The sequence below is a fragment of the Poecilia latipinna genome, unplaced genomic scaffold (genome assembly GCF_001443285.1).
Source record: "Poecilia latipinna isolate Pla-1442-1.1 unplaced genomic scaffold, P_latipinna-1.0 Scaffold1416, whole genome shotgun sequence".
NCBI lineage: Eukaryota > Metazoa > Chordata > Actinopteri > Cyprinodontiformes > Poeciliidae > Poecilia > Poecilia latipinna.
In genome coordinates, this window is record NW_015114032.1 from 35,794 (window position 1) to 48,972 (window position 13,179).

Genomic DNA, 13,179 nt, shown 5'->3' on the forward strand with positions numbered 1-13,179 from the left:
TTCAAAAATATACATATCACTGATTCAGTCCTGTAAGATTAAACTATATTTTTAATACAACTATCTACATATTTAAACAGTAAAAAAAACTGCACAATTTCACCAGACCTTTAAGCTGCTAAAATTTTAAGTTCCAAATATGTCTCTTCAATGTGTTAATAAGGGAGAGAAACACATTGACTTAAAAGACTCAGACTCTACTTTATTTCATAATCGTGTTACATCTGCTATTTTTCTTTACAGCAAACATAAATAGATGTCTCGCCACATTTATTAGAGCATGCTACAGTCTTTCACCTTAACTCTGTTAAGTACTTTTGACTCCTTTGATGACTTGACGAAGCTCACCTTGAGAAACGTGGTGGGGAACTTGCGCTGCATGAAAGCAGTGATTTCCTCTGCGTCGCACGAAGGCTTGGCCAAGTACATCTTCACAGTGAACCCGCTGCCAAACCTACACAAAAGAAATTTTTTATTTTTTTATTTTTTACAAACAATGAACTGTTATTACATGTCTGAGGCAGGCGTGTGGGTGAGGAAGAGAGCGGAGGTGTGTTGAAGGATGAGTAGAGGTCACTAACCTGTTCTTGATGTGCTGCAGGGAGCCCAGGCATCGGAACTGACCTTTCACCATGATGGCAAGACGGCTGCAGAGCGCCTCACACTCCTCCATGCTGAGATCCGGAGACAAGGGGAGAAAGATAAAAGGTCATGCAAGGACCATTCAAACTTAGAATAATTACTCTTAAATATTATTGTTTCAGCATGTTTCATTTGCAGAACACTACAAAAGAGAGGGAAAACACAAAGCATATGGTGCTACACTGCTATCCAACTTGTTTGTCCACTTAGATTTTTATTTTTTTTTTATCTTTACTCCTATTAATAAAAAGGCAAAGTATAGATTTTAGTCAGCTGAAATTAGAATTTGCTTCTTACCTGTGAGAGGTTAGAACCACTGCACATTTGCCCCTCACTTCCTCTGAGATGATCTTCCATAGATGACGCTTGGTGCGTGGATCCATGCCAGAGCTTGGCTCATCCTGGGAAGATGAAATGAGTCAGTGAAGAAGAGGAGTGCATTGATATTAGTATTAGCGATGCAGTGACATACCATAAAGTGGTATGTGACTGGAATCAGCCCATTTTCCTCATCATCATCTCAAAAACTTCACCTTTATCCTATCGATGAACCCACTGCTTTAATCACAACCACGTTGTGGTAACAACACTGTGTTCTTAAAATGAATAGAGTGTGAATAAAATATTACTAAGGTTTCCCTCAGAATGCGTCAGCACGGCATTGAAAAGGTAAAGATTTAAAACGCTATTTAAAAAAAAAGAGCTGTATTCTCAAAGAGATCAAGACATGTAATTTCCTTCAACGTTGGAGACAATAAGACTTTCAGCAGAAAACAATAAGCCTGAGCAAAGTACATCAAAGTTGCTCAGTTTGATTATTTTGAGCATCTGTTTATTATGAAACATGATGAAGCATTGGGAGCCATTTTGAAATTTCAGAAGTAAGTTATAAGGAAATTGCTGTTTTCACAATGCTAATCGCGTACATATAACAGTAGAGACAGCTTAAATGCTAATTCTACAATCATTTTGTTTTAGTTTTAAAATCATAAAAAGTCCAAGTTTTACAGTAGATTATATCTTGTCTTACATCTTCTGGTATCATAGTTTGTAAATCAGAATCAGGGTAATATCGGTACTGAAGAGCATTTATAAAACTTGACAAAAATTGCAGAACAATAATTGGATTGTGACAGAGCACCTGGAGGAGTTTACAAAATTTTGATTTACTTATGCTAAAGCCAAGAAAGATATGGAGAGACTGAAAGAATAATTTATTAGAAACATAACATAAAAATAAAGTCTAAAGCTACAAGAAATACAGTACTGTATACCTTTGAGATGTGGGGTAATTAATAAGATCCATCCAATCTAAGGGTTCATTACAAATGCAATGTGCAAACATCTAATTTACTTTAAGGACCATTAAAAAAAACTAACTATAATCACCTAGCTTGATATTATCATTCTGGTGACCATTGAGGGAAATAATTAGCCAGGTGGGGTTGTATAGACAGGTCCATCCTCCTTACCAGTAGCAGGATTTGTGGATGTCCGATGAGCGCAAGAGCAGTGGAGAGCTTTCTGCGGGTTCCACAGCTGTATCCATCTGTGATGATGTCTTTGTAGTAATTCAGCTCTAGCCTCTTCAGAAGGTAGTTCACCACCTATAAGGGAAGGAAGCATGCAGGGGATTAAACAAGGGATGATCAGGATAACTAGTACCATAGGTTTGTCTTTTTCATGTTTATTTTTTTAAATAAAACGCAAGAACATCGTAATTCTCTGTCCCTGTAACATTCCAAACTCAAAAGTGACTGATTATTTATCGAACTGAAAGGTAAATTTACAAGTAAAAGTCTTGTCAGTGGTCTACACACACTCTTCATTGGCAACTTCAAATATTTTTAGAAAACTACTCATGTTTGAATTTAATCCAGATCTTCCCTAATTCTTTTTTTGCCACTGGTGGAAAACAAATCACTTCGCATGATAACTTTTTTTACCCCACCACGCTTGAAAGTTGGTTTTGGAATCCTTGCCTTAACTCATCCAAGCATTGGATTTGTCGTGACGACAAAATAGCTCAATCTTCGTCTCGTCTGAGCACAAAACATGTAAAGGAGACACATACATAAGAGTTGCAACCTAATTAGGGCCTCAAACTCAAAACTCAAATCAACAATTTCTCTAAAAGGCTTCCTTAATCTTCTGACTCCAGATCTGTTGAAAGTTTGTTGAAAATTCTTTAAAATCAGCTCCATGCCAGGAGACTAATCAATTTAAATAAGCTCAAGTATTTATGATAAAAAAATAATGGACACACATCCTGCCAAAAAGTACACCAGAATCTCGTTGATGGCTATAAGAAGTGTGCAGTTTCTCTGCTGCTTGCTGAGAGACATTCATCTGGAAGTATATATTTGAGCCTTCATGAATCATTTTGACACTGTCTGGATGAAAATGTGTAAAAAAAAAAAAAAAAAAAAAAAAAAAACAATTTTTTAAAAAATAAATCAACTGGCAAAATCATTCCTCCCTGCAAAATGTACGTGTTGGGTGTATGTAAACTTCTGATCGTAGCTGTATGGTATTTCAAACACGGAAAACCAAAAGCCATTCAATTGTTAACTAAAGCTGATCTAAACCAACAGCCTGAAAGTTGATTTCCTACCCATTTAATCCACCAAATGGATGCTCTCAGCGGAGGTCCAAAAAGCCAGTACTGCTTTGAGCGTATACTCAGCAGGGAAATGTGGATTTACAAGGACAAAGAGCAAAAAGTGGCCTGCCCCTCACTGGGAACTTGATATTAATGGTCTTACAGTAATTGCTTTCTCCTATTCTGTCCACTACAGCAACACAGTAAATTACACAAGGTGTCTATCAGCTCCGCTCGCATGCATATTTAATATTGTTTGCACTACAATGATGACATTACATGGTGACTTTACTCTATCAAAAACTGGCAGCAGTCCTAAGGCAGCAGGAGCCGATGCAGGAAAATCTATTTGGTGCATGTCAGTAAATTCTTTTTTTTTTGCAAAGGAACAAGTCAACAAAGCAGAATGATACCTAACGATTAGAGGCGCTTAAAAAAAATATCTCCACGGTTTTCTTTTTATCAATCGCATGGAACTGTGAGCTCTAATACCAGTGTGCTTTAAAAAAAAAAAAAAAAAAAAAAGCTTGAGGTCATTTCCAATTAAACTATGGTCATTTCCTCACCAGCTGGAGAGTTGGGAAAGCAGATCAATAGAGCAAGCTAATGCCATAGATACCTCAGTTGGCTTAGCTTTTCTACTTTTCCTTTCTAAGAGGATTTCAGCTGTAACTCTTTTTTTTCTCCCCCTCTGTTTGGTTCACTGGTCCAGGTAGTCGAACAATGTCTACAAAATTAAATAGTTGCGAAAACTACTCGGTATTCATCTACCGAGTCTGAATGACTAGTAGCTGCAGCTCATTACATTCCTGCCAGGTTCAGATCAAAATTTGTTGTGTTTTCATGTTCTCTCATAAAAGCCACTCTCCAGCACCTTTGATGTAACAACTCATTAAGCCGACAAAACCATGTCAACGTGAAATGACCCCATTAAGGTTTGTCTCATTATCCACAGCAAGGGGACTGTCAGCGGGAGACATCATCAAGAGAAATTCTATATATAACTTCATCTTGGTGAATTAGGCCGACACTGCCGTTGTGGCTATTACAACCATTGTTGTCATTAGCCTGATCAGATGAAGGCGAAGGGCTTGCGACAACAGCGGTGACAGTGATTAGTGTCAGCCGTCTATTTCTGCACTTCATTGTCTCTCTGTGTGTCTGTGTGTCTGAGTATACTTGCTGATGTTGTCTCTGGTTCTGTTGATAACATGACTGAGAGTGTCAGAGACAATCAATGTTTTTTAGTTTCTGTGGAAAATGGAGCGCAGGAAGAGAAAGGGAGGCATATATTTATTTATTTATTTTTTTTGTTTCTGCGTGTAATCCAGATTTGTCATGACAACTGCCGCGCCAGCTGTCAGTACTTGTGAGAAATGATAGCACGTTTTAGCAGACTACCAAAAGTCAAAAAAGCGATAAACATATCTTACGTTGTATGCGAAGACAACTTTTTGGCCTCTTCTACCTTTGAGCTATGACATCATCCCAGAACGTCGCCTCAGTCGACCTTAGCTAGATCAATGTTAGCTTTTAGAGATTTATTGCTTTGTTCTCTGAACTAATGTAATGATGGTGAGGTCACATAAAGATGTGCTTATTCTGTGTGGTCAGTGAGGTGGGCTATAAAAAGATTAATGAGTTAGAAAAGCATGAGTCATGAAACATGACTGATTGAATCTCTCTTTTAACCTGACTGGATGACCGTGCTTATTTACACTGAACTCACAAACCCCTTCAGTTAAGTGGCACAGATTTTCAGCTGTATTTTGGTATTTCCATAGAGGTAAGCCGCACAATTACAAAGTGCATCTACTGTAAATGCAGTGGAAAGAAATACACTTATTCAATTTCTGTATTAATCAGATGATGCAAAGATTATATTATCTAAACACCTAAGTAATTTCATCTGAGGGGATATTGGTTCAGACAACAGAAAAAAAAACAAAAAAAAAACAAAACAAACAAAAAAAACAGATTTTATCATTGAAAATATTTAATCATCTTACATAGTCCCTAAAGGTAACAGATTTTAAGTCATATTTTATTATGGGACTGTACCAGATAAGCATGTTGAAGTATGTGATTTTCATTAAATGATAACATCTGGTAAAAATACTAGCTTCAATGTATTTACACAAAAAAAAAAAAAATATCATGAGCTAATTACTTAACTGCTGGAGGTAGGCACCAGAGCTTTTCCTATGTTGTCTGATTGTGATAAGTGTTATATGTTATATTCTTTGAATATTTTAGTTTACAGCATGGTAAGAGATGTATGTCACAACAATTTATTTTCCTTATTTGTTTCATCATCTGAATATAAATTTGTTAAATAAATACGCTTTAGCTTACACAAAGTGTGTTGCTATAGACCATACTACTGCACTGAACTAAAAGGTTTATGGTAAGTCTATCGATTTTAAAAGAAAAATATTCCAAAAGGAAGTTATGTTGAATTGGCTTTGGAGTGCAATAATCAGAATAGGAAAGGACCAGAAATATAAAATAATTAATCTATGATTATTGATCCATGACTGCTTAATTTTATGCATGAAAGTGCACTGCCTTGGGTTCTAGCAATGCATCCGCCATGTCGGGAGCTGATCAGGGAAAAACACAAGATTAGCACAAAAGCAAATAACATACAGGTTGTCAGAAAGACAAAGATTGCTTGCTCTATATGCAAAATGTTTTCAAAGCTCCCTCTAAACTCCATTTTCTTTTTGTTCCTCTGCTAATTTCTCTCATGTTGGCAGCAGTGACAGACAGGCACGCTGGGTAATTACCACAGAAGCAAGATTGATTAGTTCTCTCAAAGATAAATGAGAAGAATGGGGATAAAGTGACACATCTAATAAGATCCTACCACCATCAATGTATCATTTAAACACAAATTTGCAGCGATGCAAAAAGCACGTCTGCATTGATGAAAACTTCAGTCCTCAATTCTGAAGTTTGGACGCCGAGCCAAGATGACAATAGCTTTTCCATTTCGCTCCGCACTGCAAGGCTTTCAGCACACATCATGCGCTCTGATTAGGTATGCATGGAAGCAACAGCTTCCAGTGCTGCACTGAGAGTGCACCTTGGAATATGTATCAGATCCTGTGTCGTTTTGCATATGATGTTGTCACTACCTAAAGCTTTGAAAGACAGCTCTTGCTTACCCCAGCTATCTCTCTCTTTGAGATGCCACGGATGCGAGCATAGAAGTACAGATGTTCTTCTCCAGTGAGCAGATCGTCGAGTGCATCCACCTGGGGACAGTAGCCGATGTTAATTCCCTGGCCACGGCAGTCCATGATGTCCACCAGGCGCCTAGGGGCAAGAAAAATGTTTTTAAACGGCATCAAATATTATTTTCTCTCTGAGACATACTTAATAACAGAATGGTATGTAAGCATCTGAAATATATCTGTATCCTCAAAAAAAAAAAAAAATAATAATAATAATGTAAAAGCTACGCTACTAACATTTACCTAGTTCCATCAACACCACACAAAAGAAAATGTTTAAAAGTTTTGTGTATAAGCTAATCGTTATACAGCTTACCCATTCCTGTCCCTGATCTGTGCGGAGCCGTCAGTGGGGCTCACGTCTCCAGTCAGCATTTTGAAGGTGGTTGTTTTTCCTGCCCCGTTCACTCCGAGGAGGCCAAAGCACTGGAAGGCAAAGACGTAACTTAGTAACTCAAATAGTTATTTAGAAAGCAGTAAGATTACATCAATGTTCATGCAAGTTTTCAGAGCTTCAATCTGCAACAATGTAGCAAAAACAAAGCTAGTGGTTAAATACAAATGGATAAACAAAAAGATATTGAGAAATAACCTAACCTCTAAAAGATCTGATAGTAAATGTCAGTTTGGGCAATAACTTTGTAAAAGCAGTCAACGGGATCACAGAATATGGATACTTGGGATTGCTATGTTATTAGTATTTGATTATATAATAATAGCAATAATTACAAAACTGAATTTGGTTTAAATCTCTAATGGCGAGCTGTACAAGAGCTAAACTCTTCAGAAAACAGCATAATTTAGACATTATTTGGACTCTGCTTTGTTTGGACAATTACAGAGATTTATTTCTGCCACAGGTTGGTAATTAGGGAAACAATGACCACTTCACTGTCACACAGCCTTTAATCAGACTCCATTGTATTACTAATTTGTGTTTTTGTTTGAGAGTTCTTACCTCTCCAGCAGGGATGCCCACGGACAGCTTCTTGACAGCAGGAACCTTCTTACTGAAATGTTGGTAGACCTTCGTGAGCTGGTTGATCTGCAGAAGGTCTGAGCTGGCTGCTCCACTGGCCACCCGAAGATTCTCCGTTGCCACATCCTCATCCTCCTCTTCAAGCTCAGACTGATGCAATGTCTTTCTCCCCAGAATTAGATGTCTACAAAAAAAAAGAGGTACTGAACTCACCATCTTCTGACACACTACTCCACCCACTCAGCCACACTTTGCTGCACCTGTTGTATATCCAACCTCTTCAACAAGATTGAAAAAACAGACCTTGAAACAACATTCTGCACATGTTGTATTGGTTTTAAGGGTTAAAAAGAGCGCACCCTGACTTGGTGTTGTTCTTAAGGACAATCAACAAAAAAAAAAAAAAAAAACTGCCTTTAACATCTGGCACCTTACCTGACTGTCCGTATGAGGGACCTGTTCAGCAAGAGGCGCAGAGTGAAGAAGACAAATCCTTGGATGAGGGAAGAGATGAACATCCAGCCCAAGTTCTCTGTGGAGAATGGACTCTTGTAGGCGTCAATCCCGTAGCCGCTGAGAATCTGGACCTCGATGTTCGACCTGGCCAGCAGCATCAGTCCGTTCCCAAAGCTGAACTGAGGGAAGATGAGGAAAGCGTTGCTCAGCTTCCCCAGGATCTCCTGGATGATCTGTTAGGATGAAAGAAATAAAAAAAAAATAATAAAAATAAGCTTAAAGATCTTGTTTTTGAACTAGATGTTGTGCTCTTGGTGGATATGTGAAGTATGCTGGTTACCTCTTTGCTGTGCATTGATATTTGTCCCAAAAAGTACAGAATGGAGGTGGTGATGATGGTGTTGATGCTGATGAAGAGGTTGATGCACACATAGGTGATGAAGGCCTTTTCCACATCTTTGAAGATACCCGCAAGCAGATACATCCATGGGAATGTGGCAAACCTGAGAGTTTGGCAAAGGAAGAATATTTCAAAATCATTTATCACAAATAACCTCCAGAAAAAAAAATCTTTAAACGAGGGTCTCTAAACAGACCAAACAGTCGATTCGAGCTTGATGAAAGCAGGCACAGAGGAATATTGAAAAAAGCAAAGTGGAAAATACCACACCACAAGGAGAGTAAACATTCAGTCCTTATGCCGAAATAGACAAAGATAAATTACTTCTCTCTTTATTCTCCAGGTGGAGAAACATCTCCTTTCCTTTTGCGCTCACGTAATCTGCTGCTTCGTCTGATTGGTGGGGGAGGGGTTAGTGAGGAACAGTAAAAAAAAGTGAAACAAAGAGAGAAATGAAAAATAAAAAAGAGGAGGAAAGGAATTGAAAGAGATACACAGTGAGACAGAGACAAAGCATCTGTGTGCCATGTCCAAAAAAAAAAAGGTGCTTGGTCGGCAGACTGTGGGTGCCAAGCCATGACAAGGAACAGAAGCAAGAAGGCTGCACACCAGACCAGGTGGGTGCAGCCTGACAGATGGAGCAGTGCGATTACTCATTGCTTGGGAGGGAGACATCTGTCTGATAAATGAGAAGCAGAGTGCTGACTCTGCCTACGATGATATAGGACTCAATATGAGGCCTGGGAACAACAACGGCCAACACAGGGGTCTAAATTTCCACTACAGTTGGTGAATGATATAATGATATAATAAGTCTTCCGGTGCAGATAAAGAAAACACAACACTCTATTGGTTTGAAAAATCTGAATATCTTTATCAAGAAGGATTTTAAAACTTGGGATCCATCCGTCACTGTATTAGGGTCTATTTATTACTTAGACCTCTTTCTGTCTGTCTACTGATGTTGGGAGGGATTTTATAACAGCCTTTCAATGCTAATGCCATCTGTTGTCAAAAGAAATGAGAAAGTACAAAACAAAAACAACAAAAAAACATAGCTGTCTTTTACATTTGACAGCAGCAGCCTCCGTCTGGTCTGTGCTGTGAATTTAACCTCGCAGCAAACAAAGTAACACCCATTAGAGATTAGAAATCCCAGTGCATATGCGAGGAAAGGCTGTTGTAAATGCAGGAGCAGTTGAATGATCACAAGGCTTAGGAAAATCCTCTGTAAGAAACATTGGATTTTTGATTGATCCAAAGTTTCACTGTTTGCCAACAAGATTTCAGTCTTCATATTGATAATATTTTACAGGCAGCCAGAAGCTTCGTGCTGACATCTTGTTACACACTGATGCTTAGTCAGAAGCCCCTGGGCCTTACACCATAAAGCATTATGTACCCTTCCAGTCAAAAAATACATCTGTGGATTTATTTTTGCCTAGGATTTTATAGACTTTAAATTCTACCTTTAGAGTTTGGGGCTTGGGAGGATGAATTCACACAAATCCAACAGGATTTCTTGCGTTAAAAAAAACCTAATAACAAAGTCGGAAATTATCTTATTGCGACAAACCTCAAAATATAAAATTTTTGAAAAATCACTTTGGACCAGCACTCCCCTCATAGTTGTAGTATCATATTGTGGGGATGCTTTTCTTTAGTCAGGATGGGAAGCTAAGTAAAGCTAAATCCAGAGCAACATTGGAAGAAAAGCTTACTGAAAACCCAGATCTAAAAATAACTTTCAAAGGTGACAAGGAACGAAAATAACTGTACACACTGGGTTTTTTATCTAATCAGAGTTTAAGCCATACAGATGCAGAAAACCGGTATAGAGATACTCTAAAAACAAATTGAATTGAATTGAAGTCAACTTGTAATCTCAAAAAGAGATGGTTCTACAAGTCATTGTCTCAAGGGGCATAACACATGGGAACTACTTTAAAATGTTCTTTTGTAAGCAGAAAAAAATAAATAACTCATCTTTTGCTTTACCTAGTCTTGGACTGCTTTGTGTTGGTTTATCGCATGGAATCCCAATAAAAATTTATTGATGCTTGTCATCAAAAGAAAACTCAAGTTTAAGAGGCTGAATACTTTTTCAATGCAATGTGATGATCTACACCACAAAGGGTTAATTGCTACAACAGAGACTCGTTCTTGAGTCACACAGTACAGTTGTTTGTTATGTAACCAGAGCATCTTGTATTTAGATATGAATGAAGTTTGTAGCCCTGATTGAGCAAAAAAATTGCATCCAGCAGGATGGAGCTGCTCAAACCTTGTTTTTTTTTTGTTTTGTTTTTTTAAATTAGCTACAATTTGGTAAATCATCTGCAAAAGCGCTCCAAGAAGATGACGTTAATATAATCCTAAATTAGAAATAGATTACTCAGAAGAAGATTAGGAAAATAGGGAGAATGGGTAAGGAGTTATTTAATTTACTACTTTTATGTGATAAAAAAAAAATCATATAACTTTTAGATTTAAGAATACAAATAGTAAAATCTTCATAGTTTTCCGATCTAAAAATGATTATTGTCTCATTACAAATTTCTTAGGCCATTTGATGCTTTTGAGCAATTGTAATGTTTCCAAAGGTTACAGATTAGTAAAAAAAAAATAGCTTTATAATAATCGAAACCGACAAAATTACAGAAATTATATATATTTTTGAACAACAGAATTGACAACTAATGTAATGTGTCTTCTGGCTGAATGATTCCTATAAAGGTTGGAACAATATAATAATAGCCTAATTTCTTATCACATACTGTACACCTGAGGTGAAAAGTGCAACCACAAGTGATAGCAAAAAAAAATAAAAAAAAAAATTAGTAATTTCTAAATCTTTTTCCAAAAAATACTAACCCGAAGAGCACAAAAAGCAGGCTGACGGCACCCAAATTTTGTCGATCCGTAAAGGCAGGGATTTGGAAGGCAGCAATCACACAGATGGTCAGTGTCACTGGGATCAAATAAATGACCTGTGGGGCCGCAAGAACACATGACCAATTATTTACACGATTAAGTCAGGTACTGCAATGTTCCTTTCGGTTTGGCGCCTAGTGACAAGAAGACATACCATGTCATAAAAGAAGTTCACAGCCCAGTAGAAGGGCTCGCTGATGCCGCCAATGTGCTGGAGCCTCTTGGAGCCGCTGTGGTGCTCACTGACTTCGTAGATGGCAAAGCTGGCTGTCGCAATTGAAAATCCTGTCAGTACACACATGGCCACCATGATATGAAGCATTCCCTCGACACTGTGGGGGAAAGAAAAAAAAAAATCATTCAGACGATTGGATTAAATTTTGCTCATACTTCTTGAAGTATCATTAATCAGAAATATTCTTGAGGAAGATATTGCAGCTTGCTTTGCTTCGTGTGGACTGCAGTGAAGACAAATGAAGCAATCAACTGGGATGTGGCAGAATTCTTTGAAAATTACTTGAAAAGGGTGGCCCATTTTTAAGCTTTGCATCCAATGATCATTAGCGACCCCTGTTGAGATCTGACTAATTTGAACAATTGAAGTGGCTAGCAATAAATGGAATCTCATTAATAAGTAATTCTTTGTACAAAAAGATTAATGTTCCTCACTTATAACAAGATAGCACCAAAAGAAAAAAAATAATAATAATTAGACAGATTCATGTTGAGATTGCTGTTGTGGAGGCTGTTCGGATTCACCCGTCAAAACCTTGTTGAAGCTATGTTCAATTTTTGATGGTCAAATTATTTGAAGCCCACAGTCAGCAGCTGTTCATTTCTCCACTGAAAACTGCTAAGCTACATTTAGCACTCTGCTCTAGCGTGGCTAAAACACCACAGATTAGACTGGATGTCTTGCACAAGGCTGTGAGGAGGATGTGGATAAATCTGCCAGAGTGACCAAGAGTGAGGGCGAGGGAACAGCAGAGGGGGACATGTGGTGGGTGTTTTCAGGGCAGCGCTTACTACAGAAGAAAGCCAGGAACGGCAGCTACTGAGCAGGCTTGTTATCAGTGCAGCCAAGATAGCCTTACAATTTCTCCCATGGGCACAGCTACAGCAAGGCGAGAATCAAGACATTTTAAGGAATACATCTGCCATATCTTTAACACAGTATAGGCCAAATCAATATATCAAGCGAGGAAGCCAAGTGTTACCCTAGAGTGAATGAATGAGCAAATGTGGCTGCTGCAATATGTCAGCAGGCTGCAGCTCAGACAACAGAAGAAACTAGTGATAAGTCGCAATGAATCGACTGGTGAGAGGGTTAGCTCAACCGGGGTAACAAAAAGAAGAAGGCTTCATGAAGCAACAAGGTTGCTAAAAATCCTTCTTAGAGTTTAATTTCCAAAGTGAAATACAGAGTATTTTTAATAAACTAATACTCTGAAGCCAGGGAGAATCAATCCACCTTAGTGTCACCTTAAGGATAAACACTCATTACACTGGGACTCTGATCAATAGTGCAAGCTAAGAAAAATCCATTTAGAAAATCAGATATGGGTAAATACTGCTGTCATGTATCTCGCTGTCCTTAATCCACCCTGACTTCACAGTCCAATTTTGAAAAATAGGATGTTTTTTGATTTTATTATTATCATCATCTCAGGTCATGCAAACAAAAACTCATATTCCCTTCTAACTGGGGTAATTTTAGAATATTTACACCAACTGAACTGTTGATACCAGTGATGTACAGATAATCGATATTCCAGTCGTTTTTCGACTCAATAGTATATGCAGGAAATCTCAGTCATGGTAATAATAAAAAAATTTGAGGGAATACACACAGAAAATGTGATTCTAGCAATGCTAACACATACAAGATGCTAACATCTGCTTAAAATGTGGACTCTGCCATCTGTTT

At 38.0% G+C, this 13,179-nt stretch overlaps 1 protein-coding gene across 1 annotated transcript in view; it reads right to left on the minus strand.

Moving 5' to 3' along the window:
- abca12 (ATP-binding cassette, sub-family A (ABC1), member 12) overlaps positions 1-13,179 on the minus strand; it is a 69,878-nt gene that overhangs the window by 6,262 nt on the left and 50,437 nt on the right. The window contains exons 59-69 of the mRNA XM_015056903.1: positions 11,407-11,584; positions 11,193-11,308; positions 8,259-8,421; positions 7,898-8,151; positions 7,442-7,646; positions 6,800-6,909; positions 6,415-6,565; positions 2,115-2,249; positions 940-1,043; positions 582-674; positions 349-454 (exon numbers count right to left, since the gene is read on the minus strand). Of these exons, the coding sequence (XP_014912389.1) occupies positions 349-454; positions 582-674; positions 940-1,043; positions 2,115-2,249; positions 6,415-6,565; positions 6,800-6,909; positions 7,442-7,646; positions 7,898-8,151; positions 8,259-8,421; positions 11,193-11,308; positions 11,407-11,584 (1,615 nt within the window). The remainder of the gene's footprint in view (positions 1-348; positions 455-581; positions 675-939; positions 1,044-2,114; positions 2,250-6,414; positions 6,566-6,799; positions 6,910-7,441; positions 7,647-7,897; positions 8,152-8,258; positions 8,422-11,192; positions 11,309-11,406; positions 11,585-13,179) is intronic.